This window comes from Eschrichtius robustus, chromosome 3 (assembly GCF_028021215.1).
Source record: "Eschrichtius robustus isolate mEscRob2 chromosome 3, mEscRob2.pri, whole genome shotgun sequence".
Taxonomy (NCBI): domain Eukaryota; kingdom Metazoa; phylum Chordata; class Mammalia; order Artiodactyla; family Eschrichtiidae; genus Eschrichtius; species Eschrichtius robustus.
The window spans coordinates 115,764,111-115,787,840 of NC_090826.1; the positions used below are offsets into that span (position 1 = coordinate 115,764,111).

At 38.0% G+C, this 23,730-nt stretch overlaps 2 protein-coding genes across 5 annotated transcripts in view; one reads left to right on the plus strand and one right to left on the minus strand.

Moving 5' to 3' along the window:
• The first annotated feature begins 2,936 nt into the window (after positions 1 to 2,936).
• On the plus strand, positions 2,937 to 3,850 carry OR10Z1 (olfactory receptor family 10 subfamily Z member 1). The gene is given in 2 exon segments (XM_068538276.1): positions 2,937 to 3,402; positions 3,405 to 3,850. Coding segments are annotated over 2 exon segments (912 nt in total).
• A 5,837-nt stretch (positions 3,851 to 9,687) lies between these two features.
• SPTA1 (spectrin alpha, erythrocytic 1) overlaps positions 9,688 to 23,730 on the minus strand; it is a 64,277-nt gene continuing 50,234 nt past the window's right edge. For 3 of the 4 annotated variants that reach the window (XM_068538279.1, XM_068538278.1, XM_068538277.1), the window contains exons 42-51: positions 20,664 to 20,873; positions 18,003 to 18,299; positions 17,062 to 17,174; positions 15,884 to 15,901; positions 15,363 to 15,414; positions 12,772 to 12,959; positions 11,823 to 11,876; positions 11,287 to 11,433; positions 10,362 to 10,506; positions 9,688 to 9,813 (exon numbers count right to left, since the gene is read on the minus strand). In XM_068538279.1, coding sequence (XP_068394380.1) covers positions 9,688 to 9,813; positions 10,362 to 10,506; positions 11,287 to 11,433; positions 11,823 to 11,876; positions 12,772 to 12,959; positions 15,363 to 15,414; positions 15,884 to 15,901; positions 17,062 to 17,174; positions 18,003 to 18,299; positions 20,664 to 20,873 — 1,350 coding nt within the window. Of the gene's footprint in view, positions 9,814 to 10,361; positions 10,507 to 11,286; positions 11,434 to 11,822; positions 11,877 to 12,771; positions 12,960 to 15,362; positions 15,415 to 15,883; positions 15,930 to 17,061; positions 17,175 to 18,002; positions 18,300 to 20,663; positions 20,874 to 23,730 lie in introns of all 4 variants that reach the window. The other variant, XM_068538280.1, reaches the window with a different exon arrangement.

Here is a 23,730-nt window from a genome sequence, read left to right on the forward strand (position 1 = left end):
CTGGTTAGAATGGTCATCATCAGAAAATCTACAAACAAGAAATGCTGGAGAGGGTGTGGAGAAAAGGGAACCCTCTTGCACTGTTGGTGGTAATGTAAATTGATTCAGCCACTATGGAGAACAGTATGGAGGTTCCTTAAAAAACTAAAAATAGAATTACCATATGACCCAGCAATCCCACTACTTGGCATATACTCACAGAAAACCATAATTCAAAAAGACACAAGCACCCCAATGTTCATAGCAGCACTATTTACAATAGCCAGGTCCTGGAAGCAACCTAAATGCCCATCGACAGACAAATGGATAAAGAAGATGTGGTACATATATACAGTGGAATATTACTCAGCCATAAAAAAGGAACGAAACTGGGTCATTTGTAGAGACGTGGATGGATCTAGAGACTGCCATACAGAGTGAAGTAAGTCAGAAAGAGGAAAACAAATATTGTATATTAACGCATATATGTGGAACCTAGAAAAATGGTACAGATGAACTGGTTTGCAGGGCAGAAATTGAGACACATATGTCAAGAACAAACATATGGACACCAAGGAGGGAAAGCGGCGGGGGGGCTTGTGGTGGTGGTGTGATGAATTGGGCGATTGGGATTGACATGTTTAATGTATACACTGATGTGTATAAAATTGATGACTAATAAGGACCTGCTGTGTAAAAAAATAAATTAAATAAAATTCAAAAATTAAAAAAAATAATAAATTAAAAAAAAAAAATCTACAGACAGTAAATGCTGGAGAGGGTGTGGAGAAAACAGAACCCTCCTACACTGTTGGTGGGAAAGTAAATTGGTACAACCACTATGGAGAACAGTATGGTGGGTCCTTACAAAACTAAAAATTGAACTACCATATGATCCAGGAATCCCAGTGCTGGGCATATATCTGAAGGAAACCATAGTCGAAAAGATACATGCACCCCAATGTTCATTGTGGCACTATTTACAATAGCCAGGATATGGAAGCAACCTAAATGTCCATCAACAGAGGAATGGATAAAGAAGATGTGGTACATATACACAATGGAATATTACTCAGCCATAAGAAAATAACAAAATAATGTCATTTGCAGCAACGTGGGTGAACCTAGAGTTTGTCATATTGAGTGAACTAAGTCAGACAGGGGAAGACAAATATATGATATCACTCATATGTGGAATCTAAAAAATAAAAGGGTACAAATGAACTTGTCCACTAAATAGAAATAGAGTTACTGATGTAGAAAACAAACTATGGTTACCAGGGGGTAAGGGGTGTAGGGATAAATTGGGAGACCGGGATTGACATATACACACTACTATGTATGAAATAGATAACTAGTAAGTACGTACTGTGTAGCACAGGGAACTCTACTCAATACTCTGTAATGACCTCTATGGGGAAAGAAGCTAAAAAAAGAGTTGATATATGTATATATATAACCGATTCACTTTACTGTACAGCAGAAACTAACACAATATTGTAAATAAACTATACTCCAACAAATATTAATTAAAAAATTAAAATAAAAAAATAAAATGAGAAAAAAATGTTTGATGTGTTAAGTGTATAAATTTGTTTCTGTTTTCTTTAAATAAAATCTCTTTCAGAAAAAAAAAAAGAAAACGATACAATGTTTGATGCAAAATAGATATATAAATTATTGTTTGAATCACAATCTTAGCATCCCTTTGTTCACATTTCCTTTTCTGCTTTTCCCAGAAGAATATTTCCATTCAATGACAAGCACAAATAGATTGCTTCCTGAAACATGGCCCACTGGGACTGGAGAATCTTCAGAGAGAGAAGCTGTTTTGATGGAAGTAGATATGATTCACCACATGGGCATAGGGGTTTGGAAGATTCCCTGTTATCATTTGGGAACATCACTCTTTGTTCAGAATAGGAGTTTCTGAGCTGGATCTCAGGTCCCTTCTCCCACAGGCAGTGGGTCAGTCTAGTACATGGATGCTGAAAGGCAGGACTAGCCCTCACTATGAGCCTCTTCAGGTGAGTGGAGAATCCTCTTTTGCCTAATCTCTCAGGGACAGTGGAGACTGACAGCTGATCTTTGGCTAAGGGATATGCAACTTGCCCTGAGCTCTGACTTTTCCTTCAGTGCTCTGCATAGACTCACATGAAAAAGGGCTTGTGGAACGGGTGTTATAGATACAAGAGATTATTGTTGAGCAAACTGTGTCTTATTCTGTATTCATGTTACTGTCCTACAGTGTCTGAGAAGAGTCATCATTGTTTGGGGGAAATAATGTTAGATTAGGACTCAAGGCACTTTTTCTCTGGTCTTGGCTTTCTATGACTTCAAGAAAGTCACTTTACCATCTTGGCTCTGTTGCTTAGTCTATAAAATAATATCCATCAATCCACCCAACCTCAAGTTCTAACAGGCAACATGTCTGTGTCCACATGTGTATTATGTGACAGTGTTATGTAGGAGGTTGGTATGAATGTATGTGTGTTGTACATATCTACATATGTATGTGCTCTCTGAATATATATGCATTTACAATGTATGTGCACTGTAATGGTAATGTAATATTACCATTAATGTAATATTAATGGTAAATGTGCAGTGCAGAGTTTTGAATGTGTAAAATGTGCATAATTATGTGTGAGTGCTTTGCATGGGTATGCATGTATATATGTGCCTGCACATGTGTAGTCATGTATGCATGTGCACATATGTGCATATTGTGTATATTTGTATTCATGTATGCACATATACACATGTGAGAATAGATCCATACATCCGTGTGTCTAATAAGTGTATTTCTGAAGTTTATTGCTGTCTAAAAAAGAGCTTTCTTTTTGAGTTACAACAGGTACAAAGAAATGAGAATCCACCTCATCTTGCCTTCTAAAGAAACAAGGCATCTCCTGGCAAGGTGGAAAGAATCAAATCTATCAGGGATGTCACTCAGAATGGAGCAAACCAATGCAACATTCTGCAGGGGCTTTGTATTCCTTGGCTCCTCCATCTTTGGGAAACTGCAACTCCTGCTCTTCGCATTGTTCGTCTCCCTGTATCTTTTCACCCTGACCAACAATGTCTTCATTATCATAGTCATCAGGCTCGACAGCCATCTGCACACCCCCATGTACCTCTTCCTTTCCTTCCTACCTTTCTCTGAGACCTGCTATACCTTGGGCATTATCCCTAGGATGGTTTCCGGCCTGGTCAGGGGCGGGCAGGCCATATCCTATGTGGGCTGTGCTGTCCAAATGTTCTTCTCTGCTTCGTGGGCCTGTACCACCTGCTTCCTCCTGGCTGTCATGGGCTTTGACAGATATGTAGCCATCTGTGCCCCACTACACTATGCCAGCCGGGTTGGCACCTCCTTCTTGAGTGGGTATCTCTTTGGGATGGGAATGACACTGGTCATTTTCCACCTTCCATTTGCATCTCCCATGAGATCCAGCACTTTTTTTGTGACACGCTGCCAGTGCTGAGCCTGGCCTGTAGAGATACAGGCCTGAGTGAGCTAGGGATCCTTACCCTCAGCCTGTTGGTCATCCTGGTCTCCTTCTCCTTCATCACTATCTCCTACACCTGCATCCTGACAGCAATCCTGAGGATCCCCTCCAATGAGGGGAGGAAGAAGGCCTTCTCTACTTGCCCCTCACACCTCACAGTGGTCATTGTTCTTTATGGCTGTGCCTCCTTCATGTACCTGAGACCCAAAGCCAGTTACTCTCTTGAGCGGGACCAGCTTATTGCTGTCATCTATACTGTGGTGACTTCCCTCCTCAATCCCACTGTTAATAGTCTAAGAAATCGGGCTGTGCAGACAGCCCTGAGAAATGCTTTCCGAGGGAGATTGCTGGGTAAAGGATGAAGGCTACCCTAATGGGACAGTCTCCTCTATGTAGGCTGGACATACCCCAGAAACCCAGGCCAATGGGCCAGATATTCAGGGCTTTAGGCCAAAGCTACCCCACCTCCAATTCCCCGAGAGAGCCCCATCCTGTCTCTTGCATGCCCCCCCAGGGCTTCTGGGGAATGCAGATGCAGGGCTTCCTGCTCTTGTTACTGTGCTTAACTCACACTGATCTCAGAATCTGAATTTTCACTTTCAGCCTCCCATACACCATGCTTAGTTCCTGAAACCCAGCTCATTAAGAATTTTCTAACTGAGCTGAACAAGATGAGGGGAGTTTCAAGTGCCCAAGTTCAAAACAGGGCAGGCTGGGGCCCTGCCAGGGATACTGTAGAGATTTCTAAAATCATTACATAATTAGATTATCTGACCAATAATGTTCTTCCAAGATCTGAAACTCAGTGACTATCAGGTTGGCAAATCAGTTTGAATGCTTTCCTAAATGAAGAGGTCAGTTATTATTATTTTTTCTCTCCCAAAAGGTGTCTTTAATCTTTTTATGTAGTTGTCTTCTTTATCTCTGGCTCATTATTACTTTGGCCTCTTCTTTTTAATTGGCTCTTCTAGTTGGGTAACTTCTATTTCAGAAAATATATTTATTTCCTATTTTCCTCAATAATAGCTGTTGCTCTCTAATGGCCTCCTAATCTTGGGTGTAAGGACCTCCTCACTTGGGTCACTCCCTAGTATGGATACTACTCTTTAGAATCTATGGTGGAACTCTCTATCCTGCCTATTTTACTTTCCACTCACAATATGTCATGCACGGTACCAGACATTTCTAGGGATAAGTAAATGTGGAATGAATTCACACAGTTGTCAGGAAGGAGTTTGAATACAGATTCTGCCACTTACAGTGTGACCCTGGGTAAGTTATTTAATCTTTCTCAGCTTCAAAGTCCTCACCTGTAAAATGGTTGTAACTTTGTAGTTTTGTGTTGCTTACTAAACAGGGTCATACATGTAAATAATTTAGTGCAATAACTGGATCATAATAATCTTCCAATAAATGTCAGCTGCTACTATTAATAATGTGCTAAGCAAAGTGATACTGGCTTTTAGTTTAGGGAGAGGTTATTCTCGGTGGAGGATCAGAGCAGATTTCATGTCTAAGGTAGTACTTGAACTTGTTCCTAAAGAATGAGTAAATTTTGAATGCAGTAAGTGGAAATAAAGTACATATATTCTAAGGAGACGGAACAGAATAACTACAGTCTCAGTGACAAGACAATATAGGCTTATTACAGAGTGTGGTGAGTTGTCCAGAGGGACAAAAATGTCTCACAAATGATGGGTGAAGTTAACTTGGGTTAAGATTTCTTTGAGGAGAGCATTGTGAATACCTTGCTTCAGACTTGATGCTTGTGGCAGTGGAAGGTAGGACACAGTATACCTTTGAGCAGAGAGTGGAGTTGAATCTGGGAAGTGATTTAGGAAGATTAATCCAGCAGCAGAGAGGATGATAAATCTCACCAAGCAGAAAACAGAGGCAAGAAGATCAGTAAGAAATCCATTGCCATCATTTAAAGAAAGGCAAAAAGACCTGAACAAGGATAGAGGTATTGGAAACTGAAAGAAATTGAAACATAAGAGATTTTGAAAATGTCAGATTCGTGTGATTCTTCAGTGAGTTAGAAGTGGGACAAGACTTAAGAGAGAGGAAAGAACTTACATTGGGGGAATGTTTTTTCAGATAGGAATCCATATTTTTCCATGCTCTCAGGGAAGAAACACATCCTCTAGGGAGATTTCGGTGGAAATCAAATTTGGCAGGAAGAAAGCGAGTCCAAGAGAAGAGAATAGGTTGTAGAGAAGTAGGAGATTTAGTTAAATGGCAGAAAGGACTTGGGTTAGGGGAGAAAAGCCATGTACTCTAGGTTCCTTTTCACTAGGTCTGGAAGTAATCTCCTCATTGCATTGAGGTATTTGAGCAAATTCATTTCCAAAACGTATTCAGTTCATCTAGCATAACATTCCCTAAATGCACACTCAGCAATGATGGGTAAAGATGTTCTAAAAATTGCTATGTAATACTCAAAGGTCAATCTACCTTCCAAATGTGGTAGTCTTAAGTATGAAAGGGTATAAAAATCACATGAGGGGTCTTTCAGTATATGTTCCTGGAAGCCATCTCAATAGACCTTGACACAATTGATCTGGGGTGACAGGCAGAAATAGTTTACAAAATGTGCCTAGGTGATTCAAATTCCCTCCTTGGATTGCGAATATGGCCATGTGATTAAAAAGAACAAATCCTCCTCCCAGTTATATACACACATATACACATAGCAAAGCAGAGGTTCCTCTGATGTGAACATGACCACATATGCCCAACTCATGGTTCTTTAAAGAGCCAATTAATTCCATAAAGCTCTGGAGTCAGATTTCCTGAGTTTAAAGCCTAGCTTTGCCACTTTTTATATGTGTGACCTAGAGGAAGTTTATTAACATTTCTGTGCCTCCATTCTCAATGGCAAAATGAAATTTTAACAGTATCTATTTTGTAGGCCTTTTTGTGATGATTAAGATAAAATCTTTATAATAGAGTCTGCCATACATGAAACACCCTATATGACCATATTTTATTTTATTTTTTTTAAAGAAATTCCTTTATTTATTTATTTATTTATTTATTTATTTCTGGCTGTTTTGGGTTTTCGTTTCTGTGCAAGGGCTTTCTCTTGTTACGGCAAGCGGGGGCCACTCTTCATCGCGGTGCGCGGGCCTCTCACTATTGCGGCCTCTCTTGTTGTGGAGCACAAGCTCCAGACGTGCAGGCTCAGTAGTTGTGGCTCACAGGCCTAGTTGCTCCGCGGCATGTGGGATCTTCCCAGACCAGGGCTCGAATCCGTGTCCCCTGCATTGGCAGACAGATTCTTAACCACTGCGCCACCAGGGAAGCCCGACCATATTTTATTATTTGGAGTTTCTAGGCAGTATCACTTTAGCTTGACATATTTGTTACCTAGTTCATGCTGGCAGAAGCCAGCGCCGGCAGTGTCCAGCACCTTATATTTCATGATATAACCATCTAAAGAAGAGTAAAGTGCTGTTACCTGGCACAGTGTCTGACTGGAGAATGTAGGAAGATGGACCTAGATCCAGAGACCTGAGAAGAGTAGATACTGGGAAATGGATCAGGCTATAGGAAAAAAGAATCAGATGGCTTCCAGGCAAATGTTTGGCATCAGGGAAGCCCATAAAATGTAAAAGGGAGAGTTCTGTTAAGAGTGGAATAGTTTTTGAATCCCAACCAAGCAGTAGGAATCATAAAAGAAAAATCAAGAATGTAGCCACAGGGCTGGGTCTCAGAGGCAGGCTCCCCTCTATAAATTGTAAAGAAGAGAGTTACCAAGAAGCAGCAGGGATTCCAGTTCAAAGTAAGTAAACAGAACGTCAAGAAAAGATCACTATGAAATATGAGGAACTTAACCCTGAGATCAAGAGGAAAATTTGATACAAGTTCTAATTGTTATAATATTATAAATTGAATATTTATAGTCCCCAATTAAGTTATGTATGATAATTCCCATATTACCATTTTTTGCTTGAGTGTATGGGTGGTCAGAATTTGATTTCAGAAGATGCTGTATGTAACTCTAACAGTACCATCTTCTTAGGGCATTTTTGTTGATTCTTTAGATAAATACTATCTTCTTTAGCCTCTACATTATTAATCTCTTTTTATGAGATGGTACTAATGGTCCTTTGCCTTAAAGACTCACCACATGCCTAATAATCTGATTTAGGACTTACAGATACTTGGCAGGGTTCAGGAGAAGAATGGAACCATAGTCACCTTTGCCTTTGGTTATTACAAACATACATTTTTTAGATTTTCCATATTCGGGCAGTGTGATATTAAATGATGCTGAATTTTGATGGCTTACTGGGTTATGAATATTTTCAACTGTAATCATATTTGGTAACTCATAATTTGGTAACACAATTTAGACATTTATGAACATTTTTTGAAATACTTTTTTTATTGTCATATTTCATAGCACCCAATTGTTTAAGTAAAAATCAGTACAAACACTTATACATTATTAGCAGCAAAGACAGCTTTATAGTTTTAACCAAAATTTCTTTAAATGGCTCCTTGTGACAGGATTTGTCCCTTAGCAAGGACTAATTTCTATACAAAGAATGGGATTGAGACTTGAAATGGTAACCAAGTGGCAATATACATGGATTGGGAGGTGGAGACTGTTCGTGCAGGATACAAAAACAGCTAGGCAGTTTCATACTGAGCAAAGAAATGAACTAAGTCTTCTCACAAGCAAATGACACCATAAATTTTGACAAGTCAGAACAGAATGTCAGCATTCAAACCTGTTCAGATCAAACCTGGTCTGGAAATTATTTGGAAACAGCACCACCTCTTGTTTCTTTTCTTTTCTTTTCTTTTCTTTTTTCTTTTTGAGCTATTTTTTTTTTTTATTAGAGTATAATTGCTTTCCAATGTTGTGTTAGTTTCTGCTGCACAGTGGAGTGAATCAGCTATATATATACCTATATCCCCTCTCTCTTGGATTTCCTTCCCCCACATCCCACTCATCTAGGTCACCACAGAGCACCGAGCCGAGCTCCCTGTGCTATACAGCAGGTTCCCACTAGCTATCTATTTTACACATGGTAGTGTATTTATGTCAAACCTAATCTCCCAATTCATCCCACCCTCCCCTTCCCCCTCTGTGTCCACATGTCCGTTCTCTACGTCTGTGTCTCTATTCCTGCCCTGCAAATAGGTTCATCTGTACCATTTTTCTAGATTCCACATATATGCGTTAATATACAATCTTTGTTTTTCTCTTTCTGACTTACTTCACTCCGTGGAAGCAACCTAAACGTCCATCGAAAGATGAATGAATAAAGAAGATGTGGTACATATATATATAAAGGAATATTACTCAGCCATAAATAGGAATAAAATTGGGTCATTTGTTTTTTTCCTTAATTCTATAAAAATTCTACTGACTCTTAACACTAATAGGAGATATAAGTAAATCAAAACAAGGATTCTTTTTATCACATTAAAATTTTGGAGAAAATTCAGGGACATACAGGACAAAAAGAAGACCTGCCATGCTCATATTTTGCTGTTCTGAGAGTAATAACATTCACTCTAATGGGGAAGTATGAAAAATGGACAGATTGAGAAGAAAATGTGTGTTGTGCTGGTCTTCTCTGTGTGATTCCATTTCATAGACTAAAATATTGGGGTTTCCCAGAATATCAAATATCTCCATTTTCAAATGTAAGAATTTAAACACATTTCAAGCTCAAGAAACATTGTTTGTAAGTTATCTTGCATCTTATATATCTACTGTATCCAAGCACTTATTTACAGTGTAATTAGCTGCCTATATTTACAGTACAATTCTCAGAAATATAGAAACCCAATTGAGTCAGGAACATTTTACTTCATATTGCTCTATCAAAAAGAACTTCAAAAAATGTTTTTTTAAAGGAAATACTTTATTCTATAATCAGAAAAAAAAACCCAAAATAATAAGGATAGGTAGAACCCAACAAACGAAAAATAGAGACCTTGTTTAATACCCCTCAGCAGTGACTCGTTGCATGTAAAATAAACCCATGGCCTCCCCTCCTCCAATTTTGTTAATGCCTTTATCTCCCAAGCTCGAGAATTTTTTCAGGTCCTGCAATAAATGTAAAACACACACACACACACGCACGACTATCTTTCCACTCTCTGTACTTGCCTGTCTCCTTCATCTCCCAATACTTCCCACAACACCAAGATTCTCTGACCCAGGAAAAGCTGCTTATCACTTGCCAAAGTAGGAATTGATGAAGCCAACATAATCATAGCCAGCAGGCTGGCTTCGGCCCCGTGGGTCCATGTATTGCTGCATATGTGAGGCACAGAATGACACTTGTTCTGGGGTTAGGGCCTGAAACATAAAAAAAAAAAAAAAAAAAAAAGAAATACAGTAATAAGAATTAAAAATAGCTGGCTCTTTGGGGCTTCTAATATGCCCTAAACTCAGGAAGTGGAGAGACTTTGGAAGAAGAAACCAGCCCTGGTCCTATCACGTGCTTTTCTTATAGAAAGAAATCTATAATTTCTAATGAATAAGACCAACTCATCTCTTCAACTTAGTTCTTATCCAAAGAGTCCCATCTCACTCTGGCTGCACTATCTACACCATTCTCTAAATTTGACTTATTAAATAAACAGGATAAATAAATAACCTTAAAAGCCAAGTAGCATGTTTGGGATTGACATTGATAGTCATTAGAGATTGACTGTAGGTTTTTGAGTTGTGTCAAGACAACATGAGTGAGCAAAGCAAATGATATCCAGTGCATAATACTATCTGAGAAAAAGTGGGGGAGGGGAATGTGGTTGCCTATGGTAAGTAGGCAGCCAATACCGAGATGAACAAAATGTAGATTATAATGAGAGTGTAATGAGAGTGGATGCAAACTGGAATCTGACCTGCTTCATGTCCTCTTTGGTAATATAGGCCTTGCCCTCTGCCAGGGCTTGGAAAGCATCCTCTAGTTCATCGTTGGACTTGATGTTCTCTGACTCCTTGTCGATCAGGAAGTCGGTATAGTCGGTTTGTGAGATATAGCCCTTTCTGTTGGAGAAATAGATCAGGAATTGTCCCCTCTTAAGACAAAGAGGAAGGCAGATCCCTTTCTCATCCTACTCAGTGTCTCAGACAGAGAGAAGCTGGATTCTCCAAGTGCTTTTCCCATCTCAGCTCTCTGAGACTATGGGCTAGGATCTCTATTTGACCCACATCCTCATGCCCTTACAACCAAATAAACCGTTTCCTAAGTTCTAGCCTCTGTTTCCACATGGGTCAGTCAGCCTGACTCTCTAAGTAGAATTTGGGGATTTTCCACTAACACCAGTCTCTAAGTATCTCAAGCTCTTCAAGTTGAGTTGAAGACCTCTATTTCTGATCTTCTTTGGTCCTTGGTATAAGAAAGAATTGGTCCTTAATAGTAACATAATCCCTCTATGACTCTGTTCCACCCTCACAAGCACACAACAACCCCATCTGCAGGAGCTGGCCTTTGAATAATCCATATCTCATTAAGATCTTACACAAGGGAAGGAATTATTCTCTCAAGTTCCTTTCTCAGAACCAGCTGAAATTCATAGATCAAACATAAACCAGGAATTGAACAAATTGCAGAGCTGGTGCCTGAGTTGGAGTTAGTGCCATGAACTTCTGAGCTAATCCTAAAAGGGCACCAAAAGCTGCTCAATTCATTTATGGTGGTCTGTATATTCCTACTCTCAAGATGAATTAATTTCATATTTTATGGATAATTTTACTTTCTGTGCTTGTCCCCCCCTCCCCAAGCCTCATTCCCTGCTATGGTCTGGCCCTTGGTCTTCCTCCTACCTCCCTGGATCAACAGCATCCAGGAATTTCTCAAACTTGGGCTCAGGTTCACCTTCCTCCACCATGGGCAAGTAGTAATTGAGCCCTCTCAGGCAGGACCGGAAATCTTTGTGACTTAAGCGACCTGTCAAATTCTCATCGAAGTGCCTAAAGAATAAAAACATTTTATCAAGTTCAATAGGAATCAGATTAAAAAAGAAAAGAATAGTTCTTGTTGTACTAGTTGGGGCTTTAGTAACATTTCATAAGGTTATCAGTTGAGTGGAGAGCTTGCCTGTGTTTTCACACTTTTTTTTAAAACCTAATGGATGGAGGGAAATGAATAAAATGTTGAACATAAAATAAATGTATTTCCTAAAATCAAGGAATCTCATAGACATACTAAAAGCCAAGACTTGAAGCTAAATAACATATCTAGATCTTCAATTAAGATCCTACTAAACCACATTGAGGGGAAAAAAAAAAAATAGTTACTTGGAAATTCATTCTGATTGTCTGGAAAACAAAGAACCAATCAACTCTGAAGTTATACTCACCTGAAGGCTGTTTCAAACTCCTGTAGTGTCTCTTTACTCAGACCAGTGATGTCTCTGAAAGGAAAAACAAAAATTAACCCATGAAATAAACAGAGAAATAAAAAAGACATGCCATAAGAATAAGAGAGGAATTTTAGTGACTATTATGCTAGTCAAGTGATCTAGTTCAGGGGTTGGCAAACTATGGTCCATGGGCCAAATCCAGTCGGTCACTCACTTTTGTATAGTCAATGAACTGAGAATGGTTTTTACATGATTAAAAATAATCAAAAGAAGAAGTCTGTTTCCTTAAACATTAAAAATTATGAGAAGTTCAAATTTCAGTGTCCATAAATAAAATTTTATTGGAACATGTCCATGCTCATTCATTTATGAATTATCAATAGACGTTTTCTCTTCACAACAGCAGTGTTGAGTAGTTCAACCAGAGGCTATATGTCTCACAAATTGTACGATATTTATTATCAAGATCTTTACAGAAAAAGTTTGCCAATCTCTGATCCAGATAACTAATGCTGCCAAAATAGCTATGGAGAACTAAGGCTGCTCTGATATAATTAATTTATTTAGAAAAAAAATGAAATTTTCTCTTCTGCTCTATACTTTGAATATTTATTTCATTCTAGACATTTCGGTGGGAATTTTACAAAAGGGAACGCTTTCTGAAGAGGTCATATAAGATGGTGAATAGACTCAGAGAAATGGATGGTGAGTAGACACAGGGAGATGGGACCACTGTGCCCCAGTTTATAATAGCCTCCTATAAAAAGAGAAATAGTCATTCTGTGGGTCAGTAAAGAGAGAGAATATCGGTTCTGGGGATAGTGAATGTACTATCACTGAAGCAACTCCTGTATACAGTACCCCAAACTTTAGCTCTTGGAGCTAAGTTTCTAATACCTAACACCACCCACACCCTTGCCCAGCCCTGGCTGTAGGTTCTCAATACCTGGCTTGGATCTGTTGTTCCAGACTGTGTTGTCTTCTCATCCCAAGCTGGTAGAGCTGGTCCCATTGCTGAGCCAGCCCAATGGTGCTGTATTTAATGTCCAGGACCAGAGCCTCTTCTAAATTTTCCCCCAGGTCCTCAATCTTGGTCAGCTTACGCTTCATTGCCTGGATCTCCTTCTGCTTCCTCTGGAAAAAGACAAAGAGAGGCAGTCACCCAGCGTATGAGATCCAAACCTAGGGATGATACAGAAGGTAAGAAGCTGATAAATTTAGACTTCCCTTCATTGTTCCTTTTCAATTATCTTCAGGAGTTTTCCTGTCCTCTGTAAAAAATGAACTACTCAGGAAAACCACCTCACTTATATTTGTATTCCTCATTTATAAAGTGGCAGAAAGGTTAACTGATATGACTTCTATCATTCTGGTAATCTGTAGTATATAAATTTAAGTGTTAACAGTTATATACTGCAGATAAAGAAGGGTAGGATTTCCAGGATCCATGCTCCTAGTGATCTGCATCATGAATTATTTGCACTATTGATTGTGGTTGAGCTCTGAGGTCCACTTAAACTTCCCAGTGTTCACACTTCAGTCTCCTTCATTGGCTTGGACAGACTTCCACAAGACTCTTCTGTCATTCAGGCATATTATATGCCAAACATCTGCATTTAGGTCATGTTTTCTGAACATGGGAATGTCTTTTCCTAAAGAGGAGAGGAGTGAATTGGTTGTGATGAGGGGGGTAGTTGTGAAAACATATTAGATATTACAATGGTTTGTGGCCCTCCAAAAATCAATCCTGTCTGACAACATCTTTTTAGCATTAAGTTCTCTCATTAGGGATAAATTAGATATAATTAGTTAAATTTTTCTTCTGGTGGTGGGGGGAAAGAAAATAAGGTTAAGGTTAAAAACACTGTTCTAGCCTACTGCTTTCTTTTTTTTTTTCTTGCCATTTTATTTTATTTTTTAAACATCTTTATTAGAGTATAATTGTTTTACAATGGTGCGTCAATTTCTGCTTTATAACAAAGTGAATCAGTTATACATATACATATGTTCCCATATCTCTTCCCTCTTGCATCTCCCTCCCTCCCACCCTCCGTATCCCACCCCTCTAGGTGGCCACAAAGCACCAAGCTGATCTTCCTGCTCTATGCGGCTGTTTCCCACTAGCTATCTATTTTACGTTTGGTAGTGTACATATGTCCATGCCACTCTCTCACTTTGTCTCAGCTTACCCTTCCCCCTCCCCATATCCTCAAGTCCATTCTCTAGTAGGTCTGTATCTTTATTCCCATCTTGCCCCTAGGTTCTTCTGACCATTTTCTTTCTTTTTTTTTTTTTTTTAGATTCCATATATATGTGTTAGCATACAGTATTTGTTTTTCTCTTTCTGACTTACTTCACTCTGTATGACAGTCTCTAGGTCCATCCACCTCACTACAAATAACTCAGTTTCATTCCTCTTTATGGCTGAGTAATATTCCATTGTATATATGTACCACATCTTCTTTATCCATTCATCTGTTGATGGACACTTGGGTTGCTTCCACGTCCTGGCTATTGTAAATAGAGCTGCAATGAGCATTTTGGTACATGACTCTTGAATTATGGTTTTCTCAGGGTATATGCCCAGTAGTGGGATTGCTGGGTCGTATGGTAGTTCTATTTGTAGTTTTATAAGGAACCTCCATACTGTTCTCCATAGTGGCTGTATCAATTTACATTCCCACCAACAGTGCAAGAGGGTTCCCTTTTCTCCACACCCTCTCCAGCATTTCTTGTTTGTAGATTTTTTGATGATGACCATTCTGACTGGTGTGAGATGATATCTCATTGTAGTTTTGGTTTGCATTTCTCTAATGATTAATGATGTTGAGCATTCTTTCATGTGTTTGTTGGCAATCTGTATATCTTCTTTGGAGAAATGTCTATTTAGGTCTTCTGCCCATTTTTGGATTGGGTTGTTTGTTCTTTTGATATTGAGCTGCATGAGTTGCCTGTATATTTTGGGGATTAATCCTTTGTCAGTTGCTTCATTTGCAAATATTTTTTCCCATTCTGAGGGTTGTCTTTTCGTCTTGTTTATGGTTTCCTTTGCTGTGCAAAAGCTTTTAAGTTTCATTAGGTCCCATTTGTTTATTTTTGATTTTATTTCCATTTCTCTAGGAGGTGTAGCCCACTGCTTCACTCAATTATTAAGAGATAATCTAGATTCAAATTTATTTTCTTACCACATCTAATAATAACAGAAATTTTTCAATGTTACAAGTTGTAGGCCAGGAACTTTTGCATTTGTTCCCTTACTTAATCATTAGAGTAAGTCTATAATGTAGCTATTATTGACTCCATTGTATAGATACAGAAATTGAAGTTGAGATTTAAGCAAACTGGCATCCAGGTCCATGAAGTGGTGGCCAAAGGTTAGAATGCAAATTGTTGGCAGGGTTGACACCAGAGCCTTAGGCTTTTGACTTTTGGGCCAGGGGACTTACCTAAAAGAATCACCAGCTTCCTTTGCGTAGTTTTTCTTGCACTTTTTGTAATTCCAGCAATGTTTAGAGCTAATGAATGAACATTACTTACTTTATTTGCTTCCAGCTGGGATTCCAGAGTTCCTGTTTCTTTCAGCAAAGATCTAGTTAAGAACCAGAGGAAAACATTATTTATAATATCAGAGGTCAGTATTTTACAGAAACAGACCAACTCAAAACCCCTACACTTCTATAGTTCTTCCAAGTTATATGGCCTTTCTGAAATGAATTTTCACAATGCCAAATTTTCACAAGACCAAACCCTCTCTGTTTATTGGCAACAAATGAAAAGGAAAGTAAGGCTGTCCCAGTTCTTCTCTGCCTACGAGAAAGCTTCCATACTTCCCTCCTAGTTATTATTCTTGGATATATACCTTAACCTAATGTAGGCAAGACTTCACCTAGTGGGGTGTAGGGTCAGAATGATATACACTTTGCTTCTCTTTCTTACCCCACATTTTACTTAGGGACCATCAGATTGAAATGGGATGAAGACGCTTTAGTACTAAGGCCTCCTTAACTAATTATTTCGAATGATACGACAAAACAAACATGATAACATAAAATACTGACCCATCCAGAAAATAATCCCTGGATATGGAGGTCCAGAACAGGAATCAGAAGAGAGAAAAGTGAAATCACATGTTAACATGGTTTACTGAAATGATCTTCTTTCTTCAGATTTATGATACATTCTAAATTCTTTGTACCTAGAAAGTATGAACCTGTTCCACCCACTGTCCCCAAAGTGTCCCCCACACTGAGAAGCTCAGAGCCTTCTGTGCATCTCTTTACTTTAGGATGAAGGGCTCAGGTGTCAGGTGATATGCTCAGTGTTGGGCACCTGCTGCCAGGGGAGGAGGGAACAAAACCAGAGGCAGAGGAGGGTGAGCTGTGTATCCTCTGCTTTCTGTCAGATGTTTTATTTAGCCATGATACAGAATTTCTTTTTGTTCATTGTCTGATTTATCCTTGTCAATGTGTTTGTAGGAACAGTAGCATGGATTGTCTAAACCAACACTTTAACTCCACAATGCTGACCCACCTGCTGAATACAGTTTACCAACTTTGACCATTTACTCATTTATTATACCTTCTAAGTTTCCTCTTTTCCAGGTCATTTGCCCCAGAAGATGTGACAAATGTTATTCTCATGTATAGAACATTTTGCATTTAATAAAAGCAATTAGTATATATTATCTCACTTGATTCTCTTCACAGTTTTAGTAGTCAAGCAACATAATAATTTCCTATGAAGTATTCACAGTGTACTCTGCTCTGGTTGTGCCAATAAATACATATGTGACCTTGATCAAGTCACGTTATCTATTGAACTTCTTTCCACATTTGGAAACAGTGGTAATAGGATCAGCTCTGTACACTTTTCAAGGTTGCTCTGAAAGTTGAGATAATGGATCATAGAAATACTTTGTAAAGTACAAGGGGAAGGCAAACATAAAGGACTGTTATTATTTTTAGACTGTAATTATAGGCAAGAGGGAAAAAAAGTGAGAGTATCAAGGAGAGAATACAGAATGGGCAACGAGATGAAATTCTCATTTCTCAATTTTGCAATGATTGATTTAGAGTACAGTCGATTCCAAATACAAAGCACAGACAGGATATGGTGATTTTCGGACAGCATAAATACTGTAAGAGTTCCCCTTCCTTCCCATAGTTATGTATTTCATCCCTATAGTAAATGGAAAGTATAGCATAGGGATCATGAGTTTGGGGGTATCACAGCACACCTGGTCTGCACGATCCAATCAAGGAAGGCACTGACATTCTGTTCAAATTCTTGGCACATCTCAAAGTTCTTGACCTGTCTTGCCTCTTCCTTTTCCAGCTCCTGCTCTCTTTCCTAAAACCCCAAATCACAGATAGTAATGTGCACATTGCAGACCTTTCTTTGCAATAAAATAACTGTTTCTGAGGCTCACCTGCACATTTTCCTTCTTCCAAATCTCACCTATCTTCCAATACTATTGCCTGTGTGCTCACTTTTCTTCCAGCCCACCTCTTCTCATCTCAGAAATGTGAAAGAAGCTTATGCAACTTCCCATAACTACTCACAGGTGTTACCAAGCCCAGTAACAAATAAACTAGTAACAAAAGCAAATCTTTCCTCAACTCAATTTTTTTCCAGTTGAAATTTCATTTAAATGAACATAAAAGTAGCTTTAAAGGAAAAGATAATGAGTTGCCAAATGAAACTGGTGATTTTATAGTGAAATTTTTCTTTGTAAAATTTTAAAATACTTTCCATAGCTTCCGTAATGAGCATTACTATAGACAGACAAAAATTAAACACAAACACATTAAAAAGGCACTTTTGGAGATGTGTATAAAATAGAGAATGCCTTGGAGTATATACACTGTAAAGATATATACAAGCCTCATGGACTTCTCATAACCTATTTTTAGAGCCATCTCCTGGAGCTCGTGCTTGCTTCCTTGAATCACCACTCAACACCCAGATGCTTGAGACTCTAACCTATAGGGCATAGGGCTATGCCTGTTTTGAACATATTTCCAAATTTTTTCTTAGATTGTCTCGGTGCATGACTGCTGTCCCAATATAATTATTAATAGTGTTCCTTTCTTTCTCAAAAGTCCCCAAACTTGGATAATATATCAAGTGAGCATGCTCACTATAGCTAGAGGAACTCTCTGCTCTGCCCCAACCTACCTTGGTGATGTCAGATAGGTGATTCCAGATCCTTTCCAGCACCTCCACTGTTAACCAGGTATAGGGGCTAGAGGACACATTTAAGGCCTTAATCTGCTGGTCTAGCTCTAGCAAGTAGTTGAAGTCTCCTTGGGCCCTTGCCAAGGAGGCCAAAAAGCCCTCATGGTCCTTCTGCAGCTGCCGAATTGCATCCAGTGAGACACAGCGCACAGGCTCTGACAGATCCTCCTCAGCATTCTCACACCAGTTGTTGAAAGCTGAAGCCTTGTGTGCAAATTCCATGAATAGATCTTCGGCCTATAGAGGGAAAAAAAAAGACACCTCCACCTTTTCTGATAAAGCTCGTCAGCAGAAAAGAAGACTGAGGCTAATAAAAATGACGGTCTTCAAGTATTTTCAGGGCCAACACTCTAAGAGGGCAGAACTAAAACCAATGGAGACCATGTGATCAGATGGATGGACATGCAAGTTCAAGGTACAAGCCCTGATCCTAGCATTTTCTCTTTTTCTTCCAACACTTACAAATGAAGTTGGATGACTTCTAGGATTATATTAGCTATAAGATTCCAAAAGTGGCAAGGGTAGATTTCAATGATAAGATTTCATGATTTCTTGTTCTGACGTCTGTGTTCCAAGTCTACTTGGTACATAGTAAACATGCACAAATAAATGTTAAATGAATGAATGGATAATTGATTGAATAAAAAATATCATTTGTGGGATAAGCATTTCTTCTTTCTCTCCTCTGATCTTCTGCAGACCACACTTCTTTGATGTCTCTTTGCATATAATGAGTTCTCATCCTACCTTCCTTCTAAACCTTGTTCTGGGCTCATCTCATGCCTGAATCCCCCGCTTAAACCCATTTCCTACCCTCTAACCTGTATCCTTATCCATGCAATACTCTTTGGAGTTATTCATATGCTCTGAATGACTTTGAATTTCTAAATGAGAGAAATAGCATGGATTGTCCCAAACAGTAGGTAATAGAAAAGTTTTAGATTTAAAGTACATCACATAGGGACTTCCCTGTTGGCTCGGTGGTTAAGAAACTCCCTGTCAATGCAGGGGACACGGGTTTGAGCCCTGGTCCGGGAAGATCCCACATGCTGCAGAGCAACTAAGCCCATGTGCTGCAACTACTGAGCCTGTACTCTAGAGCCTGCGAGCCACAACCACTGAAGCCCATGCACCTAGAACCCGTGCTCCACAACAAGAGAAGTCACCACAATGAGAAACTCGTGCACCGCAACAAAGAGTAGCCCCCACTCGCCGCAACTAGAGAAAGCCCGTGCACAGCAACGAAGACCCAGCGCAGCCAAAAATAAATAAATAAATAAATTTATAACAAAAAAATGAAATAAAATACATCATATAGTTTGGGTCAGCAGATTGTACTTTCAAAGAGATTTATGTTATACAGATATGAAAATCAGTTTTCATCTCCAAACATAGGAGTTAAAGAGGAGAAAATTGACCCAAATGGAAGGAGATTACAAAGGTATTACACCATTACACCTTCTCTGTATTCATTTCAGCAATCTATACACTAAAATAGACTAAACACAGAGAAAACTAATATTGCCCCTACCCAAGAAGGACATGAAAACCTATAAATAATGCCATATTATTTTCATAATATTATGTATCAACTGAAGATTTTACAAAGATTTTAAAATCATAAAATAAAATAACAAAACTCTTTGCAGTTTGAAAATTAAGTAAAATAGAATCAGAGCGTGAAGTATCTTCTTATGTAGAATGTGTGTATGTACATATATGTGTCTGTGTGTGTATATATAGATATGGATATGCAGTTGCCCATTAATTGCTTTAAATTTTCACTTAAGATTAATTTCTGTAGGTTCCATGTCCTTCAATAGAGTAGAAATTAGTTAAGGGTCTGATTTTTTATTTGTGTGTTTTCTGATTCCTGTAACTCCCTACCTTAACTTGTTGCCAAGTACAATACTTCTTATGGTCTAGAAATACTCAGTAATTTCACTGATCATCTTGACTTCCTTTTACTATTAATATTTTTATCATCAACATCCAATACCTTAGCAGCCACCACTAGAAAGAACATTTTAATAACTTATATCCATATAGAACATGGTGGTTTATATTGCATTTTCAGATCTATTATCTATTTTAATAGTAATAACATAGAACCAGATATGATGGTGATATTACCCTATTTTATAAATAAAGAAATCAAGGTTCAGAAATGTTAAGTGACACATGCAAGGTCTCCCAGCTAGGAAAGATGAGAACATAAGTTATACTTGTCTAATATTCCTTTTATATGAGTTAGAAAAAAAGACAAGGACAACTTTGACTCCTACATGCCAGTGTTAGTTCTTCCATAGAGTAAGATGTTCTATCGCTTGTCTCACCTACCTGTTTCCACTATATGTACCTGGCTTCCATCATAAGTCAGCTGGGTAACTGATAAATCAGTCAAAAAAATATTCCCTATCAATCTAAAAAAATGAATTGCTTCTTGCTCATAAGAATGTCGTCCTGATTCTTTGCAATGTACTCACTTAAATGTCTATAGTATTCAAACACGGTTTCCAGTATCTATTTCTGGATTTCATGGCTAAGGTACAGATAATCTAGGACTGATGGTGGTTCATCTTTTTTTTTTTTTTTTTTTACCTTCTGTAGGGGCAGCTGTTTTTCCAGCAATTCCTGTCTGTGGGCTTCAGAAGCTTCCAGCAGCTGTTCCCAGAGCCTCAGCAGGGCAGCATGGCGCTCCTTAATGGCTTCGGTCTGGCTGTGCTCAGCAGCCACCAGTTGGTCCTTCAGGTCAGTTATCTCAGACAGTCTCTCTTGCTGGAAGCTCTGCAGACTGGCATGCAGTGTGTCCTGAGAAAGACCCATAGAGAAGCTGTGAACAGAAAAGTAATGCAGATTCCAAGGGGTCATTCATACCTGGGTTCCACCAGATTGGACCTACACAAGAGTTTAGAGCGATGCCCAAGGAAAAGGAAATAGGACTTAGAGACTTTCGTAAACATTTGGGATTGGAATTATAGTTAAATTCCAGTGTTTTAAAATTGGATTTTAGATTAGGTACAAAATTAATATTAAGGGAGTATTGGAGCATGATGCGATATTCCAAATTTTTCCAAATCAAAACTAAATCCTTCTTAAGGCTCACATTCTAAGACTCTTTTATATCACTTATTAGATTTGACATTCTAATTAGCAGTAGTGCACTACTAGAAATCGTGGAAGTATGCAAACTAATAAAAGACCTTATACAGGTGCCAGTTATACAAATGATTGTGTGTGTGTGCGTGTGTGTGTGCAAATGATACCAGAATCACAAAATTCAGGATGTTCCACTTCCAGCTTTAACAGGGTGGTATGTATTTGACCAACTCTCCCTTTGAGAACAACTTTTAATGCTGGATAAAAGTACAAAAAATCAGCTGTTTGAAAGGGATCAGAATGCAACTCAGGTAGCTATAACTTGAGGGATCAAAATTCCAGGGAGAAGGAAATAGTAGCAAATTAAGAGTAATACTCTCTATCACTTTTCCCTTTGAAGTATAAGCTGTACAGGGTGAGGTAGTGGAGGAAGCAGATGCTCAGATCTTTTGATCATCTCATGGAACTAAAGGAACAAAAATTGGAGTTCTGGGAAACTGGGTCATCCACGGTTTGAGGAAATCATGAAAAGGGAGCTGCAGAAAAGGAGGCTCAATAATCTTCCTGTATGTCCCCCTCAGGGTATTTATAGATTCCTAAACACAAGTCCTAGAAGTCAAGCAGAAAACAGTAGCTAAGAATGTAAAATCTAAAGAATCTAAAGTCTAAAGAATCTAAAATCTAAGAGTTTTCTGCAGCCACACAGTGCTGAGATCAGGACACATCAAGTAGGAGCAGACTTAGTGAAAGAGGTTTAGTTGAAACCTCTAAAGGCCCTAGGTTTAAGAGCAAACTGAAAAAGGCTAGTCCTCAGGAAAACTGAAATCACATCTTGAATCATTACTGAAAAAAGTGGGGTTGCATAGGGGATAGGGTAGGGGAGGTGTTAAATTATAGCTTTAAATAAAACTCATGAATTAATTACTTTAAATGTAAATGGATTCACTACTCCATTAAAATCATCAATAGATAATTAATCAATACTCATCTATATGATATTTATAAAAGACACATCTAAGACATACAGACACTCTGCACTTCTATGTTCATTGCAACATTATTCACAGTAACCAAGATACGGAAGCAAACTAAGTGCCCATCAACAGAACAATAGATAAAGGAGATATGTGATATACACATATGGAATATTATTCAGTCATGAGGAAGAAGGAAATCTTGCTGTTTGCAACAAATTGGATGAAACTTGAGGGCATTATGCTAAGTGAAATAAGTGTCAGAGAGAAAGACAAATACTGTATAATGTTACTTACATGTGGAATCTAAAAAAGCCAAACTTAGAGAAACAGCCAACTTAGAGTACATTGGTGGTTGCCAGGGGCTGGGAGGTGAGGGAAATGGGGAGAAATTGGTCAAAGGGAACAAACTTCCATTTATAAGATTAACAAGTGCTGGAGAGCTAATGCATAGCATGGTTATTATACCTAATATTTCTGTATTATGTACTTTAAAGTTGCTAAGAGAGTAGATCTTAAATGTTCTCACCTTAAAAAAGAAATGGTAATTATGTCACAGGATGAAGGTGTTAGCTAATGCTACAGTGGTAACCATTTTGCAATTTATAAATGTACCAAATCAACAACAAAAACAAGAAATATAAAGGCATAAAAATATTTTTTAAAGGGTTGGAAATAGATATACATTGTAAACAGTAAACAAAAGAAAATTGGTATAGTATACTAATAGATGAAAAAAATTTTAAGAAGTGTTAAAAAAAAAGTGTCATTGGAGAGAAAGATAAACTTTTCATAATTAAAAGAATCAGTTCATCAAGATTATTTCATAATTCTAAATGTCAACACAACTTTTAACCTAGCTTTAAAATATATAAAAATAAAATATTTAAACAACATAAGTAACAAAATCTGATAGGTAATATAAATTATTGCAAAATACACATTCTTTTCAATTGTACAAAGACTATTCACTAAAAGAGACCATTTGTTGGCTATAGACCTCCTAAAATAATATAGATTGTATTTTTAAAGTACAGTTAAATAAAATAGATATAAATGTCAAAAAAGATAATTAGAAAATTCCCAAATATTTGGAAATTAAGCAATAAATGACAGAATAACCAATGGGTCAAAAAAGAAATTAAGTTAGAAATAACAGAACATTTTTAATTGAATGATAACAAAAATAGCATATGAAATTTGTGAGATGCAGCTAAGGGTTTACTTAGAGGAAAATGTATATCCTCAAATCAATATATTAGAAAAGAAGAATGGTTAAGTATTTAACAACCTCAATATCTATCTTAAAATTTAAAAAAATCAAGTAATATCAAAGGAAGTTAAAAAATAATAAGGGTATAAAAAGATATTAATGGACTATAGTACAAAGATACAACAGAGAAAAATTATATAGCCAAAAGTTGGTTCTCTACTAAAAATGAACACCTACTGGCAAGACTGATGAGAGAGAGAAAACTAGCAAATTATCTCTATCACGAAGGAAAGGGGAACAATATTACAGGTCCTACAGACAGTAAAACCACAAATTTAGGAATGAAATAATCCTCTGTGAAGCTTCTGTGTGATGTGGGTCT